Raw genomic sequence first — 17240 nt, 5'->3', positions numbered from 1 at the left:
GACAGTGCTACAGGGAGACAGGACGGAGAGCAGATCGTCCTCGCAGTGGCAGACAACGTGTAACACCTACACAGGATCGGTACATCCGAACATCACACCTGCAGGACAGGTACAGAATGGCAAAAAAACTGCACGAGTTACACCAAGAACGCACAATCCCTCCATCAGTGCTCAGACTGTCCGCAATAGGCTGAGAGAGGCTGTACTGAGGGTTTGTTGGCCTGTTGTAAGGCAGGTCCTCACCAGACATCACCGGCAACAACGTCACCTATGGGCACACACCCACGTTGCTGGACCAGGCAGGACTGGCAAAAATACTTCTTCACAGCAGAGTCGCAAATTTGTCTCATCAGGGATGATGGTCGGATTTGCGTTTATTTATTTATATTTATTTACACGAGGCCTGTTCTCTGGAGCGATTTGGTTCCGTCGTGGTCTGGGGCGGTGTGTCACAGCATCATCGGACTGAGCTTGTTGTCAGGCAATCAACGCTGTGCGTTACAGGGAAGACATCCTCCTCCCTCATGTGGTACCCTTCCTGCAGGCTCATACTGACATGACCCTCCAGCTTGACAATGCCACCAGCCATACTGCTCGTTCTGTGCGTGATTTCCTGCAAGACAGGAATGTCTGTTCTGCCATGGCCAGCGAAGAGCCCCGATCTCAATCCCACTGAGCAGGTCTGGGACCTGTTGGATCGGAGGGTGAGGGCTAGGGCCATTCCCCCAGAAATGTTTGGGAACTTGCAGGTGCCTTGGTGGAAGAGTGGGGTAACATCTCACAGTAAGAACTGGCAAATCTGGTGCAGTCCATGAGGAAGAGATGCACTGCAGTACTTAATGCAACTGGTGGCCACATCAGATACTGACTGTTACTTTAGATTTTGATCCCCCCTTTGTTCAGGGACACATTCAATTTCTGTTAGTTACATGTCTGTGGAACTTGTTCAGTTTATCAAAGTTGTTGAATCTTATGTTAATGTAAATATTTACGTAAAATGTTCTGAAAATAAACAGTTGCCAGTGAGAGGACGTTTCTTTTTTTGCTGAGTTTATATCGCCCGCTAATGCTAGTAAAAGGCCCAGTGCACTACTTGTGATTTTTTAAATTATATATTTTTTTATTCAGATTTTTCAGGGGGTGGTTCCCCCAGCTGAATATAGTTGATGAACTCTGCTGTAGGTTGTCAATAATCAGACAACTTATTTAGATGTTTTGGGAGAAAAAAAACATAAGCTACTACATAAACATTATGAAATATTGGTAAAACAAAAATGAAGCAGTTTTGTGTCACGTTTTCAGTCTAATGTGCAACATATTATTTCTGTAAGATGTGATAAAATGTATTGACAGGCAGATTTTTGTAAGGCAAGTGGTATAAAGTCACAGCATTTCAGAGCAATTCCTCAGAGAAAAATGTATTTACATATTAGGAACACATTAGCCATGGTACCCCTTAATATGCATTTTCCCCCTTTTAATTTAGCAGGGAAAAAAATATTGAAAGACATGAAGCAAAACCAGTAGCGGTCTTCCATCCTTCTCTCTAGCAAGTGATGTTTGAAACTCAGTGGAAGCTTGAGTCATGGTTTTTATTACACAGTTTAATCAACACACAAAGCTCAAAGAGCCTCTCAGGTAATTTAATATACAGAGTTTGTTTGTGTGAGGAGCATTTTGTCCTCGCACCCAGAGCCCAAGCCTGAAGATGTTAGCCTCGAATTTCAACAATAACAAAAATGCAACCTATGAGTTATAGGGAAATAAAACAGGTTAAACTAAGAAAACATTCTTTAAATACCTGGTCCAAAACCTCCAGTTTGTGAATGTAACGAAGGTGGTGGTCTTGGAGAAACTGAGTTTGGGTGTGTGTGTGTGTGCGTGCAAGGAACAATCTAGGCTTATGGCAATAGTGGGGGAGAGTGGATAAATTCAAGTCCTTTCATATAATTCAAGAGAAACAGACGAAAAGGCCATAACAGTTTTCCATTTTATAGCCTGCTATGATTAAAATAATTCCTTACTAGATTTTATACAAAACACACGAGTGTCCCCGGCTCAACATGTGAAACGCTTTCCTGAAATCATGCCTATATAGCTGGGAGATCAGGAAAGAAAACAAGGTAGAGTAAAAAAAAAAATCCCCCAATTTCAGACCCCCCCCCAAAAAAGAAAGGAACAGTCCCCAAGTCATACAGATAAGGAATGCTTTAAGAATGAAGAACATTTGAAGTGAGGGTGTAGGTAGGACCCTAGACAGCCCAGCCTGCATCAGGAATATGACCAGGAATAAGGAGGGGAGCGTGGGGTGGGTATGACAGGAGGGCAAGGGGGGTACGACTGCAGTTTGAGAATATGTACACCATGGCTGCCAGGTTAAGTTGGGTGGAGAGGCCGAGGTGGGTGGATTGGTCGTGAAGGGGGTGGGGGGGGGGCAGGAAAGAGGGAGTTTACAGGTGCTCTGGTTAAGGGGAGATGTGGCTCAAAGAAAGCACTCCAATGGAAACCAACAAGATATTTTTCATTTTTTTCTCTTTACTTTTAAAGCTCCGTTAACATTAGCTGTAGAGGTGGTTGGTCATGATTCTACTCCAACACTACATTGCATACTTTTGTGTCCATTCCCGAGCTATTCTGTTGTACCTGAAAGCAGAGAAAAATAGTGAATTTCTGCTTCTTGAATACAGTAGGAGTCCAGATTACTATCTGTTCAACAGTTTTAGCATACAGACCAATAACCAGAGGATTATCTAAAGGATCTAACGAGATCCTGCTATGTTAACCACATGGACTCAAGAGGTTATAGGTCATCCTAAAGAACACCATTTTCTGAAGCTATATACTCACTTTTCCCTGTCCGTCTTGTAGATGCGGGCGATCTCAGGTACTAAGGGGTCGTCTGGGTTTGGGTCGCACAGCAGAGAGCAGATTGACAGGAGAACTAAAAGGAGGAGGTCAAGGTCCTGTTATTGGTTTAGGACTGAAGGAGAGCTGAACTTAAGAGTTACAAAAACAGACACAGGAATCCCCCCCCCCAAAAAAAGAGGACATTCATACTTCACGACGTTAAAGTGAAATAAAAACAAAACGGTTTTATTCACATCTTCCATCTACTGAATTGTACGGTGTACCTTTGGAGATGGTGAGGGCGGGAGACCACTGTGATCGCAGGATGTCCAGACAGATGCTGCCGTTGCTGTTGATATTTGGGTGGTAGATTCTCGTGGTAAACGCAACCTGCACACACAGAGAAACAAACAGAATGGACGTGGTTGAGTTAAGAGGAGGAAGAAATAACTCAAATGGATGAAGGGTACAGAAAGGGAGCATCACGAAACCACGCAGTTACAGCCATCACATAAAACACACGTTCAAACAAATGCATGTGTGTATGATTGACTACGACAAGTGGATGTCGTCTGTAAATTCAGTGTGTGTGTGTGTGTACACTTATTTCTGGCTCACCTTTGGCGGTTTAAAGGGGTAGTCTGTGGGAAAGTGAATAGTCAGGAAGAATACCCCACCCTGATAAGGACTGTCGTTCTGTTAGAGTAGAAGATTCAGCACCATTAGTATCAATTCAATCTTAGAGATTCACAGGTCATTAGGAGAATGTCATCATGCTGAGATACACTGTACTATAGAAAGTAATAAAAGCTCATTGATGATAATGACTGATTGTCGTCACAGTACTTACAGGTCCCATTATCGTGGCTTGCCAGTGAAACACTGAAAGAGAGAGCAGTGAAACCGTCAGACGTAGTCGGTGTAGCGAGAGTGTTGAATGCTGTGAAGTCAGGATGAGGCAAAGCCCAGGGTGGGGCTGGATATTCATTCTATACAACTTATAATACCATTCCAGCAGTATCATTTTTTTTGATTGACATCATGAATGATGTCAGTGCAGTAGTTAAGCAAATGGATATTTGTATTAAAGCAATTGTTATATTGCTGACGTAATCCGTCCTAAAAAACACAGGGGAGTGGCCAAATGCCATCTAAAGATAAGAATGAATGTAAAGCGCTCAACTAAAAATAACTAGAACTTCAGAACACTTTAAACAAATGCACCAATACCATCCTGAAGTAAAAATGGGGAAATGTGAGAAAATATATAAGGAATAAAAGAGTTTAGGACCATTATACAACCATTTTATTTGAAAGACCCAGGTTGCTACTCTAGCCTATCTGGGATGTTAGAAGCCCAAAACAAGTTTTGGACAAGGGTGACAAAAGCTCAAAATATGTCACATTTTCCTTTCAAAACAACAACTAGTCTACCTTGTACAACATAGATGGCACAGGGCAGGCCTAGTGTATACCAGATCAGATGGTTGCCAGAGAGTGGTTAACAGCTAGTGATTCTAAGCAGGCAGACAAACAGTGGAATCACTTAGTTTTCTAGAGACAACACTAGTACGATAAGCCAATGCACTTCATCACCATATTCTCTGATAAGAGTAATATCAATATCGTTTATCAGAAAGATATCAGATGGCCTTTGACACTTGTCTGAGTGAACCACTCAGTTTGTTATTGGCTTTGAACTTCATATCTTATTATGATCAATAAAAGGAATTTGAGTAAACACTGCGTAATCTCAGACGTTAGCCTATTTGACGACAAGAGGTCTCAGAACAGCTAAAGTATGTTATATTGTGCTTGCGCACGGCTTGCTACAGAGGATTACAGCTAGTGGTTGTGTTCATGTGGTATTTTATTAGGATCCCATTAGCTGTTGCCGAAAGCTGCAGCTACTCTTCCTGGGTTCTACACAAAACATGAAACACAGAACATTGATAGACAATAACAGAACTACATAAAATGCTGAAACGGCACACAGCCTACATAATACATACACACAAAATATTTAGGTCAAATAGAGGAGAGGCGTTGTGCCGTCGTGCTGCTTCATCTTTCTTTTTTTAAAAAACAGGTTTGCTGTTCACTTGAGTAATATGAGAAGGGAGTTCCATGCAATAATGGCTCTATATAATACTGTACGTTTTCTTGAATTTGTTCTGGATTTGGGGACTGTGAAAAGACACCTGGTGGCATGTCTGGTGGGTGTGTGCGTAAGTTGACTATTTTTAAGACGTTTCTTTTAAAAAGAAGACGTGATGTAGTCAGTCTCTCCTCAACTCTTAGCCAAGAGACTGGCATGGATGGTATTTATAGAAGCCCTCGAATTACAATGAAGAGGAAGACATGGCGCTCTGTTCTGGGCCTACTGCAGCTTAACTAGGTATTTCTTTACAGCACTTGACCATATGACTGGACAATCATCAAGATAAGATAAAACTAGAGCCTGCAGTACTTGCTTCTTGGAGTGCGGTGTCAAAAAAGCAGAGCATCTCTTTATTATGGACAGACCTCTCACCCTCTTTACAAGCATTGAATTTTATATATATATATATATATATACATACAATCTAAGGTAACACCAAGTAATTTAGTCTCAACTTGTTCAAGTCTCACACCATTCATTACCAGATTCAGCTGAGGTCTAGATTTGTACCAAATACAGTGCTCTTTATTTTAGAGATGTTCAGGAGCAGTTTATTACTGGCCACCCATTCCAAAACTGACTGCAACTGCTTGTTAAGGGTTTCAGTGACTTCATTAGCTGTGGTTGCTGACACATATGGTTGAATCAGCATACATGGACACAGGTTTTGTTTAATTCCAGTGGCAGGTCATTGGTAGAAATATTTAAAAAAATAAGAGTGGAGGGCCTAGAGAGCTGCCCTGCAGTACACCACACCCTACATGTTTGACATGAAAGAAAACCCTCAGTTATATTAGATGAATAGCTCTGAATGATATGGCACAGGTTGTTAAAAGTTCCCAACAGCAGGTTATTGTCAAAAAAGGCTTCTCAACCATTTTTACTCCCAAGCCATAAGACTCCTGAACAGGTAATCAAATGGCTACCCAGACTATTTGCATTGTGTGCCCCCCAACCCCTCTTTGGGGGGCACACAAAATGCTTGTGCTTCTAGTTCTGACAATGCAGTAGTAACCAACGAGTAATCTAACCTAACAATTCCACAACAACTACCATATACACACACAAGTGTAAAGGGTTGAAGAATATGTACAGAAAAATATATGAATGAGTGATGGTACAGAACGGCATAGGCAAGATGCAGTAGATGGTATAGAGTACAGTATATACACATATGAGATGAGTAATGTAGGTTATGTAAACATTATATTAAGTGGCATTGTTTAAAGTGGCTAGTGATACATTTTTTACATACATTTTTCCATTATTAAAGTGGCTGGAGTTGAGTCAGTGTGTTGGCAGCAGCCACTCAATGTTAGTGGTTGCTGTTTAACTGTCTGATGGCCTTGAGATAGAAGCTGTTTTTCAGTCTCTCGGTCCCAGCTTTGATGCACCTGTACTGACCTCGCCTTCTGGATGATAGCGGGGTGAACAGGCAGTGGCTCGGGTGGTTGTTGTCCTTGATGATCTTTATGGACTTCCTGTGACATCGGGTGGGGTAGGTGTCCTGGAGGGCAGGTAGTTTGCCCCCGGTGATGCGTTGTGCAGACCTCACTACCCTCTGGAGAGCCTTACGGTTGTGGGTGGAGCAGTTGCCGTACCAGGTGGTGATACAGCCGACAGGATGCTCTCGATTGTGCATCTGTAAAAGTTTGTAAGTGCTTTTGGTGACAAGTCAAATTTCTTCAGCCTCCTGAAGTTGAAAAGGAGCTGCTGCGCCTTCTTCACCACACTGTCTGTGTGGTTGGACCATTTCAGTTTGTCCGTGATGTGTACGCTGAGGAACTTAAAACTTTCTACCCTCTCCACTACTGTCCCATCGATGTGGATAAGGGGGTGCTCCCTCTACTGTTTCCTGAAGTCCACGATCATCTCCTTTGTTTTGTTGACGTTGAGTGTGAGGTTATTTTCCTGACACCACACTCCGAGGGCCTTCACCTCCTCCCTGTAGGCCGTCTCGTCGTTGTTGGTAATCAAGCCTACCACTGTAGTGTTGTCTGCAAACTTGATGATTGAGTCGGAGGCGTGCATGGCCACGCAGTCGTGGGTGAACAGGGAGTACAGGAGAGGGCTCAGAACGCACCCTTGTGGGGCCCCAGAGTTGAGGATCAGAGGGGTGGAGATGTTATCTACCCTCACCACCTGGGGGCGGCCCGTCAGGAAGTCCAGTACCCAGTTGCACAGGGCGGGGTCAAGACCCAGGGTCTTCGAGCTTGATGATGAGTTTGGAGGGTACTATGTTGTTAAATGCTGAGCTGTAGTCAATGAACAGCATTCGCACATAGGTATTCCTCTTGTCCAGATGTGTTAGGGCAGTGTGCAGTGTGATTGCGTCGTCTGTGGACCTATTGGGGCAGTAAGCAAATTGGAGTGGGTCTAGGGTGTCAGGTAGGATGGAGGTGATATGGTCCTTGACTAGTCTCTCAAAGCACTTCATGATGACGGAAGTGAGTGCTACGGGGTAGTCGTTTAGCTCAGTCAGCCAGTCAGATGTGATTACTACATCCAATGGGTAAAGATTTGGGCTGTCCCCTAAAATCTTTGTTCTTTCGACAAATCAATTGGTAGAATTTATTTTGTGTGTATTTTTCCATACAGACATATCCTATGTGTTTTATCAAATCAACTATATGCACCAAGCTAGTCTGATGCTTTAAGCGCACTATTTGATGAAATAACTGAGACACAAATGACTAAAAAAGTGTCAGACAGCAATTGATTTTATTGTGACGGGCTCAGACTTGCTGCGCTGTTTAATAAAAATATATTTTAAAAAATAAATAAAAGACAGCGAGTGACTGACCCATTGTTTCGTTCTCCTCCCTGCTGCAGCGACCACCACAGAACATCAACAGTGTTCATCGGGCTGTCCGCATTGCTGAAGCTATAACATAATTACAGCCATTCGTGACTGGAAAGGTCTGTTAACGAAATCGCTCATTTGTTTAGGGAAAAACCATTCCCTGTTCCTTCAACCCTTGCTCTCTTTATGTGACACATGTATGCATTGCATGCACGTGACCAATAGGGCCTGACCTATATCAAATCAATCAAATGTATTTATAAACCCCTTTTTACATCAGCTGATGTCACAAAGTGCAATACAGAAACCCAGCCTAAAACCCCAAACAGCAAGCAATGCAGAATTTTTATTTGCCACGTGTCTAATATAACAGGCGTAGACGCTACAGTGAAATGCTTACTTACAAGCCCTTAACCAACAATGCAGTGAAGGAAAATAAGTAAAAAAAATATTAATTTACTGCTGCTCTATAATAGTAGTGAGGCTATATACAGGGGTTACCGGTACAGAGTCAATGTGAGGAGGCTATATACTGGGGGTACCGGCACAGAGTCAATGTGAGGAGGCTATATACAGGGGGTACCGGTACAGAGTCAATGTGGGGAGGCTTTATACAGGGGGTACCGGTACAGAGTCAATGTGAGGAGGCTATATACAGGGGGTACCGGTACAGAGTCAATGTGGGGAGGCTTTATACAGGGGGTACCGGTACAGAGTCAATGTGAGGAGGCTATATACTGGGGGTACTGGCACAGAGTCAATGTGAGGAGGCTTTATACAGGGGGTACCGGTACAGAGTCAATGTGGAGGCTTTATACAGGGGGTACCGGTACAGAGTCAATGTGGAGGCTATATTACAGGGGGTACCGGTACAGAGTCAATGTGGAGGCTATATTACAGGGGGTACCGGTACAGAGTCAATGTGGAGGCTATATTACAGGGGTTACCAGTACAGAGTCAATGTGAGGAGGCTATATACAGGGGGTACCGGTACAGAGTCAATGTGCAGGAGCACCGGTTAGTCCAGGTAATATGTAGGTAGAGTTAAAGTGACTATGCATAGATAATAAACAGAGTAGCAGCAGCGTAAAAGAGGGGGTGGGGGGAACAATTAAAATAGTCTGGGTAGCCATTTGATTTGCTGTTCAGGAGTCTTATGGGTTGGGGGTAGAAACTTTTAAGAAGCCTTTTGTACCGAGACTTGGTGCTCCGGTACCGCTTGCCGTGCGGTAGCAGAAAGGACAGTCTATGACTAGGGAGGCTGGAGTCTGCCAATTTTTAGGGTCTTCCTCTGACACCGCCTGGTATAGAGGTCCTATCATAATCACAAATTCCGAACACACAACAGTCAAATGGATGCAGAGGACGTCACAAATAAACTTGAATGTGGTGGAAATGTTTACTGGTTGCTCAGGAGGAAAAAGGGGAAGTCAGAAGTGTGGAATAAATTTGACTAGTTGTGGAAAATACTGGAGATCAAAAAGGTAAAGGTAAGAGCTGTGTGTATATTATGTGTGCAAAACAGGTGCTGTTAGACTACAATATCATCTTTGACCGTTTGGAACAATGTTAACACTAAAACAAAATGTGGAAAAAGTCAAGGGGTCTGAATACTTTCCGAATGCACCATAAGTATTAAAATATAGGCCTAAATAAGTTACATTCGATGGTGGTTATACAAGGCTGCTGTACTAAGCCTACTAATGATAATGACATTTCTTCTTATTATAATGATCATAATAACAATAAGGTCAAGAGAAAGGAGGGTTATCATGTTTTGACCATTTGGAACAGCATGAACACTAAATAAATTAGAAGTAATACCAGAGAGGCTGTTCTAATGAAAAAAGTGTAACGCCTTCATTACAGCATAGCAAATATGAAAAACATTGTTTATCCAACATGTGGTTGCGTGAGGCTTGGTGCTCACGGAATCAGTAGGCTATTAAACAAACACTCAAACAGGCAACACAAGTAGAATGTCTTTATAAAGCCAGGCACATTTAACAGTTAGGCTATTTATTTTCATTTTATAAAAAACAATTTAGGGGGTAGTTAGGCTATTGATTATAGACCTAATTAAGTTGGGGTTCCCTCCTCACTTTTCTTAAAAAATGAAGGCAAGGGCTGTTGTCTCGTCTCCCAACTCTGCTGCTGCCAGCACCGCATTGTTCTCAACACCAATATGCTGGATAACTTTGCTGTTGTGCAGCAACATGGTCTAGGAAAAGGCGGCGGTTTAGGAGTGCACTGATGAGTTTCAGAACCGTGGACAGCGACCGCTATACAACGCGGGAGAAAGCACATGTTATAAAATAATATTTTTTATTAGTGTTGCGCCATTGTTCTTACGTAATACAACCATATACAATTTCAGTAGCACGTCAGAGTGATGGACTATGCCATCCCCATGGCCTCCACAATGGATTAGTCCACTCAGATTGGCGTGAATCAGACAGGTGTCTTCTAAACCATCAAAAAGTTTTTTGCTACTGCTCGACTAAAGAAATCTTGGTCGACCAACTGCCTATCGATCAACCAATCGACTAAATAATACAGTATTAGTAAAAATGTGATCAACGCATGTGGATGATCTTGTTCCTGTAGTGTATGTAAACACCCTGGTAAATTGATTAATAACCTGAACCAGATTAGAGTGAGAAGCTTTCTCTGGAGCGGACAGCTTGATGAAAACCAGTCATTCCATACAAATGAATTCCTTTCCTGTTAAAATGACTTGGTTTTTGGTCATTTGTCAGATACAGGGAAACATGTGCAATCTGATCAATTAATTGACAATATACTGTTTATGGTGGTCACTGGTCTGGTCCAATATGGCAAGGCAGTGACAGAGTTTCATGCTGCTGCTGGCTATGATGGACATCTCACCAACCCTACTGGAGCCATAAATAATTATTAGATTGCGAAGACTTCCTGGTACCTGGCCCAACACCAAAAGTGAAACCTAATTTGCTCCAGGTGCCATACTAGTATAACTGACCCTGTAAAACAACACATTTCACTGCACCTATCCAGTGTATGTGACAACAACAACAAAAACATTTATGATTTATTTTTATATGCAGTCCAGATTTTCTGTGATTCTGGTTGACTGAGAGATTCCTAATAAACCAGGGTACACCAGACTCACCACCGTTTAGAAAAACTATCTGCATCTAGCCTACTTGTTTGTTTGCTTGTTACAAGACCCTTGGAAGCCTGAAATGTCATAGTATTGTTGTTTTATTATTATTGTTGTGTTGCCTAATGAGGAGCTACTTACTGTCATCTCCTACTGGTCCTGCTGAACACTGGGCTGGTGGGTCCCGTGCCAAGTCATTCAACTCCTGAGAGACAGGAGTAAGTGGTTAGCAATGACAATACTATTTGAACGTATGCACCTATAGACCAATACATACAATGAGTATACAAAACCTGCTCTTTCCATAACAGACTGGCCAGGTAAATCCAAGTGAAAGCTATGATGCCTTGATGTAATCTGTTAAATCCAGGTTAAAGAAGGATTTTTTAGCCTTGAGTAGATAGTAGGTGCCAGTGACACCGGTTTGAGTGTGTTAAGAACTGCAACGCTGCTGGATTTTTCACACTGAATAGTTTTCCGTGTGTATCATGAATGGCCCACCACCCAAAGGACATCCAGACAATTTGACACAACTGTGGGAGGCATTGGCGTCAACATGGCACCTTGTAGAGTCCATGCCCCAACAAATTGAGGTTGTTCTGAGGGCACAGGGGGTATACTCCTCATATTTGGTATACAACAACTTGATTATTCACAATGTTAAGGGGCAGCCAGTTGTCCATATCAATCAAGTTCTATTGAACAGCTCAAATTGACTGTTCATCAATAAACCACACATACACCCACCCACCAAGAATGCCCTCTATACATCATGCCCTCACTAGTAATGTGACACCAGAGTTAACAACAGAACACCTAAAAACTGGAAAATGTTGTTAGATAACGGCCTGATCTCACAATTTCATTCTACTGAGCTTTTGGTAATCGAAAATGAACGAATTAAACAAAACAAAAAAACAACTAAACAAAAAAAACATTTCCCAGGTCACACCTGAGATATCCATGGTATTTAGTCAACATCATGGCAGCTATTACTGGGATTGCCTGGTACCTACTAACGTTAGCTGGCCATATTTTGTCAACATGACTACCAAAAGTAATGAATCCATAAGTTTAGCTTGTTAACAATGCCCCAATGTTAGCTAGCTAACTGTCACGCATTGTATCTAGATTAAAAGTATGAGTGATGACTGACAATTACATGGAATAAAAAAAGCCCATCGGGTGATCTACCCATCTAGTAAACATCCAACTAACTGGTTAGCTAGCTAGCTGCATTATGTAGCTAACTAATGTGCGAATAAAACTAGAACTCATCTTGTTAACTAGACAGTTAACGTTAGCTCACTACCGTTTCTCGGGGCCCCATTTAAATCTGTGAAGTTAGTGGAGTGGAAGGCTGATATATGGAGTTAGGCGCTAGCTAGCAGCATTTGTCATGTTTTATCTAGTTAGCTAAGTGATTACTGGATTTGTTGGACATAAAACATTAAAATATATTTTAATGGCTAGCATAACTACCGTTAGCTAGAAATCTGACTGGATAGCTAACAGACAACTAACGTTAGCCGCCGACTGAATTAGCCATAGCTAGCTACGTAACTAGTTACCTAAATAATGTTGTTAGCCAGCTAACTACCAATCAAACGACCATCATGTAAACCAGTTCGTTTGAATGATGCGATTATAGATATGTAAAGTACACTGATCTTCTCTTGATAAAGGTACATTCCTAATCTAACGAGCTAACGTTAGATGGCAAACTAGTAACGTTATCAAAAAGGTGGAGGGCCCAAAAATGTGGATCGAACACCGACCGAGGCGCATTGCTTCACGGCCGTGAGCCCATTTGCCGTACTGTGGGTGACAAGCTTTTAAACACACCACATTTAACCCCGACATCATTCAGATGACACATCTAATAGAACACATCTTAGAATATATCGCTTTGTTTATTATAACTGCGAAACATTGGGCCTTTTCGTTGACTTCCTTCTTACCTTGTGAATTCTTTTCAGAGCCATTGTTGTGCTAGCGCTGTCACCGAAAATGTGTTATACTCGATTAAAATGGCGGTTGCTGTCTCTATCCGGGGGGTAACTATTCGAAATATTTATATCTCAAATAATACCCTAGTATAATACTAAAATCACCGATTGCTATCAGAACGGGCACACTGATATATTGTTTTATGGCGAAACTGAAAGAGACTAACTAGGGGTAGAACCGCGTTCCTTCCTCCTACTGCAGCGGCTACGAAACCATTCACTCACCCTGCTTTTACTATTGGGCGCGTTCCTCAGCCAATGCGTTATTGACGCCTGCCAGATCTTACAATGCCTGGATAAGTATTTGAAGTATCAGCTGACCAAATTGTATGTTATAGCAATCTGGCAATCGATGACGCAGTCGATGACGTTGCACGCAACCATTGTTTTAACGCATGCAACGTCTGAGCAGGGGAACGCGACCTCAGCACTTCATGCCGCGTTCAAGTACTAGTAGGAACTACAAAACTCGGAAATGTCATACCTCCTGATTCGTTGAACGCGGCACGTGTATAAACTACAACCAGTTAGTAAGTCAAATGTCCAAGTTTCTTAGTTTCGACTAGCACATGAATGCAGCAAAAGATTGCGCGCGGACAACATACAACATAGCGGTGCAATTGACGTCATTTTGGCTCTCAACAGGCGACAGGATATGAATGGGCTCGTTTGAGTAGTACCGATTGTAGACGACAGTCCAAGAGTGAAGAGGCGGAAGTGCATCTCGATAGCCGAACGTCAGTCATTGATGAGGTTTTTCAACATCGAGGCTCAGTCAACATGAAAGTGTTGCCATTGTTTATAAAAGTTTTTCTTTGTAATATCGAAATAAGCATGTCTCACATTCTCACAAACTGTATTGTAAATATAGGTGTGTATTGTACTATCAATTGGTGAAAAGAGCCTCAAATATCACATTAAATTATAGCCTACACATGAATCAGTCCAAAGCTAAGTTGGTCACGTTTATGTGGGTCAAACAAAACACCCTAATGATTGGTCACATGTCTTTTGTAAAGTTTATGCAGTCCTCATGTAGGCGCAAGTCGAACATTTTTTATCCCCACAATGCGACACTTTGGAAGGCTGACTAAAGTGATCTGATCGAACGCGCCCAACAGTGAACGATTCGAGCCAAAATGGCTTTCATGCATATATTTTGCACTGCTGCAAGCTCATGAGAGATCCTTGCAAATGGTTTACTAACACATCTCACAGCAAATGAGTTGCAATAGAAATGGTTTGAACACACCACAATCAGGTAAATAATGATGATTCCTCTTTATGAATATTACATTTCTATGGGACAGTTAATTAAACAATAAAATACAAATCCCAAGGGTGAATTTTATTAAGGGATAAGGACTGGGTGACGTTCTTATCGCGAGAATATAGCACTAAAGGAAGTGTCACTGTGCAGAACGATGACTGTATGGTACAGAACAAAGTATAGCAGAGCATTCCAGTCCACTACCTCACCCTAAACACAATTTTACAGAATGTCATTTTTTATTGGATGTCAAATATTCCGCATGAACTCTTTACTAATGCATGATCTGTTTTGACTTCACTTGAATTACTTTTCACATGAAACATAATAGACCTTGGTCTATTTGGAAAGCAGACTAATAATGACGGTAATTAAAATAAGATTATGCTGCTCTTATTCATGTTTATACTGTGTACTTACTCACGTGCATTATATGCTGTTAATTGATTGCGCTTCAGTTGATATTGCGTCTCTACACCCCACTATCCTAAACCAGGTTTAAAGAAGAATACAGGGTGTGCACTACCAGGCACTACCGCTTGCGCCATAAATGTTCATATAGAGGACGAGTGTAGTGCACTTATGTCGCCCAGGGGACAGAGAGGCTATTACTATTTGTGCTGGATCTTCACCTAATGTTATGGAAAGAAAATATCTGCCGCTGTATACAGAGGGCTGCTTGCAGTAACCTGTACCCAGTGTGCATTCTCACAAAAAAGAAATCAGACATACCACTGCAGGTGGGCATTGTATTTGTGTATTTATTGGTAGGCATATGTAGCCTATACCCTAAACGTGATGGCCTTTATAGATGTGTGATGCTTCCACAATAATGAATATGCTCTCCTCTGAGCTCTGAGGCAGATCCCCAATAGAGACAGATCCCCTATAATAAAATAAATATATAAGTATTAGCCTATTGTTATGAACACACACGCACACTCACACACACATTCATACATTCACACACCGGTAATAACATAATATCAGGGGGTTGGTTCGTAGGACGAAAGGGGGAAACCCCGCATTAGAACCTCCACCGGATGGCGGTATGAGGCAGTCCCTATATGAGGCAGAGTGTGTGCGTGGGAGTTCCTCCTTTCGCCATTCCGGGGTGTCGCCGCACCACAGAGCGCACTGAGGGAGTCCTGCGAAGAGAGGCAGCCCAGTACGCTCCAGGCCTCTTCACACCTTCATCCAGGCCACACGGTTCCCCAGCATGCCCCAGAAGACAGGTATCCGCTCATTATTTCCCCAGAGACCCGCCGCAGACCTCCCCAGCAGCCCCGTTTGAAAGATTACGGCGACACCGAGGGATGCTACTGCAGCAAACGCACCCCGCAACTGCAAACATTCTCGACGTCTGCCCGAGGACCAGATACATTTGGTTGGCCCCTGACAGAAGCCCCCGAGGATGTCCGACAGCGGTGCGAGCATGAACTCCGACGATCGGCCGGTTAAAAGTATGCACAATTATATAATGATGCTTATGCGTTATTGTTTTGGATCATTGGCTTTGCATTGGCTGCAAACATGGCTGCAATAATGTCGATATGTGATTGCATGTGTGTGTGTATCCCCCTTTCACCACCCTTTTAATTTATCCCCCAATAATAAAACAAAACACTCTTAAGGATATTGGCTGTTGAGTCACTGATGAAACAGCAACATAGTCGAGCTATCGATGCCAGTGTTTGATGATTGACACGGCCACCCCTTTGAGTCCTTAGCAAATATGTTTTAGGTTCTGAATGCCGAGAAGGTGCTACGACCTGTGCACTGTGAGGAAATACCCCTTTATTTCTTATTATGGGGAATGTCTCTCCGCGCGCACTGAGTGACATGGTGATGCTGCATGAGCTCGCTTTATTCGCCCGGTGCCTTGTGGTATTCTGAAGTAGGCCTACATGTACCCACCAGCGAGAGAGAGCGCGCGCGAGAGAGAGAGATAGAGAGAGAGAGAGAGAGAGAGTGTGTGTGTGTGTGTGTGAGAGATAGAGAGAGAGCGAGATAGAGAGAGAGAGAGAGAGAGAGAGAGCGAGAGAGAGAGAGAATAGCATCTCTTTCCAATGAAACATTTCTGGCAGTTTGACGATGACAGCGAAAGGAAGACTCAAAGGTAATATTATAATTGGTTACATTGTCTGTTTTGCTTAATTTACGGGTCTAAGGCCTGTATGTAGGCTATTAGATGTTGATGAAATGGGTAGGTGTCACGAGTTAATACATGGATCCGGGGAAGTGACGATGTGAATAGAGGATATGTTTTGGAACTTGCCATTTATCCATCCCTGAACCATTTTTAGTGAGGTCCCTTGCGTAGGCGTTATCGGAGTGTTCATAGCCATGACGTTAACTGCTGTGAGAGCTCTACAGCTTGGTCTACGTTGTCGATGTCTAGATGTATTTTTATGCAAATTTGACTCACACCGCCAGGCAATTTATTCATTTAATTGTTTTTAGGATACATCTTGCGAGGTAGAAGAGACTAGATTCGGTTCCATATATGCATTTAGTATGGTAGCTCATAATGTCATTCATCCTGCACCTATGGTTGTGTTCTTATTTTTGTGGGTTTGAAACGTAATATACTGCATATGTCGCGTTATTAACGTTTCTCCCTCATGCTACATTATGCCTAAAGAAATTATGTGTTGTGCGCGTAAGGTCTCACTTTCCTCACTATTCTATTTGTATTGGCCTCCCCGGATCATTCTGTCTCACTGAGAGCCAAATGAGAGACAAAATGGAGTTTCGGAATGCTTAGTTGCGTATCAGCATATTGTATGTAGCCTATTGCGTTCATTAAAGCAGTATATCATGCTTTTATTGCATCATTAGATTATGGAATATTTAATGTGTTTATGAAGAGCGGTTTTTACGCGTTGGCGGCATCTGACGAGGTTCAGCCAGCCTTAGTACACAGTATCTGCACAGATTGTCATGTTTATCGGGTTCACAACAACCCTGGCAGTGTGTGGACTGTGTGCACGTAGTCACATGCGACG

At 42.5% G+C, this 17240-nt stretch overlaps 1 protein-coding gene across 2 annotated transcripts; it reads right to left on the bottom strand.

The window, feature by feature from the left end:
- Window positions 1–1589: 1589 nt before the first annotated feature.
- On the bottom strand, window positions 1590–13656 carry ube2d2 (ubiquitin-conjugating enzyme E2D 2 (UBC4/5 homolog, yeast)). Of its 2 annotated transcripts, none has more exons than XM_021561659.3 (7): window positions 12915–13656; window positions 11095–11158; window positions 3698–3729; window positions 3466–3543; window positions 3132–3237; window positions 2848–2941; window positions 1590–2643 (listed from the first exon to the last, which is right to left on the bottom strand). In XM_021561659.3, exons 1-7 carry the CDS (start codon window positions 12936–12938, stop codon window positions 2598–2600), a joined length of 444 nt encoding a protein of 147 aa, XP_021417334.1. In that variant the 5' UTR covers window positions 12939–13656; the 3' UTR covers window positions 1590–2597. The 2 variants fall into 2 exon arrangements, with proteins under 2 accessions (XP_021417334.1, XP_021417336.1); XM_021561661.3 differs by having other exon boundaries at window positions 13188–13633.
- Window positions 13657–17240: the final 3584 nt, after the last annotated feature.

This window comes from Oncorhynchus mykiss, chromosome 14 (assembly GCF_057628025.1).
Source record: "Oncorhynchus mykiss isolate SJ-2025 chromosome 14, ASM5762802v1, whole genome shotgun sequence".
In the NCBI taxonomy this organism is placed as follows: Eukaryota; Metazoa; Chordata; class Actinopteri; order Salmoniformes; family Salmonidae; genus Oncorhynchus; species Oncorhynchus mykiss.
This window is presented reverse-complemented; position numbering and strand designations above follow the sequence as displayed.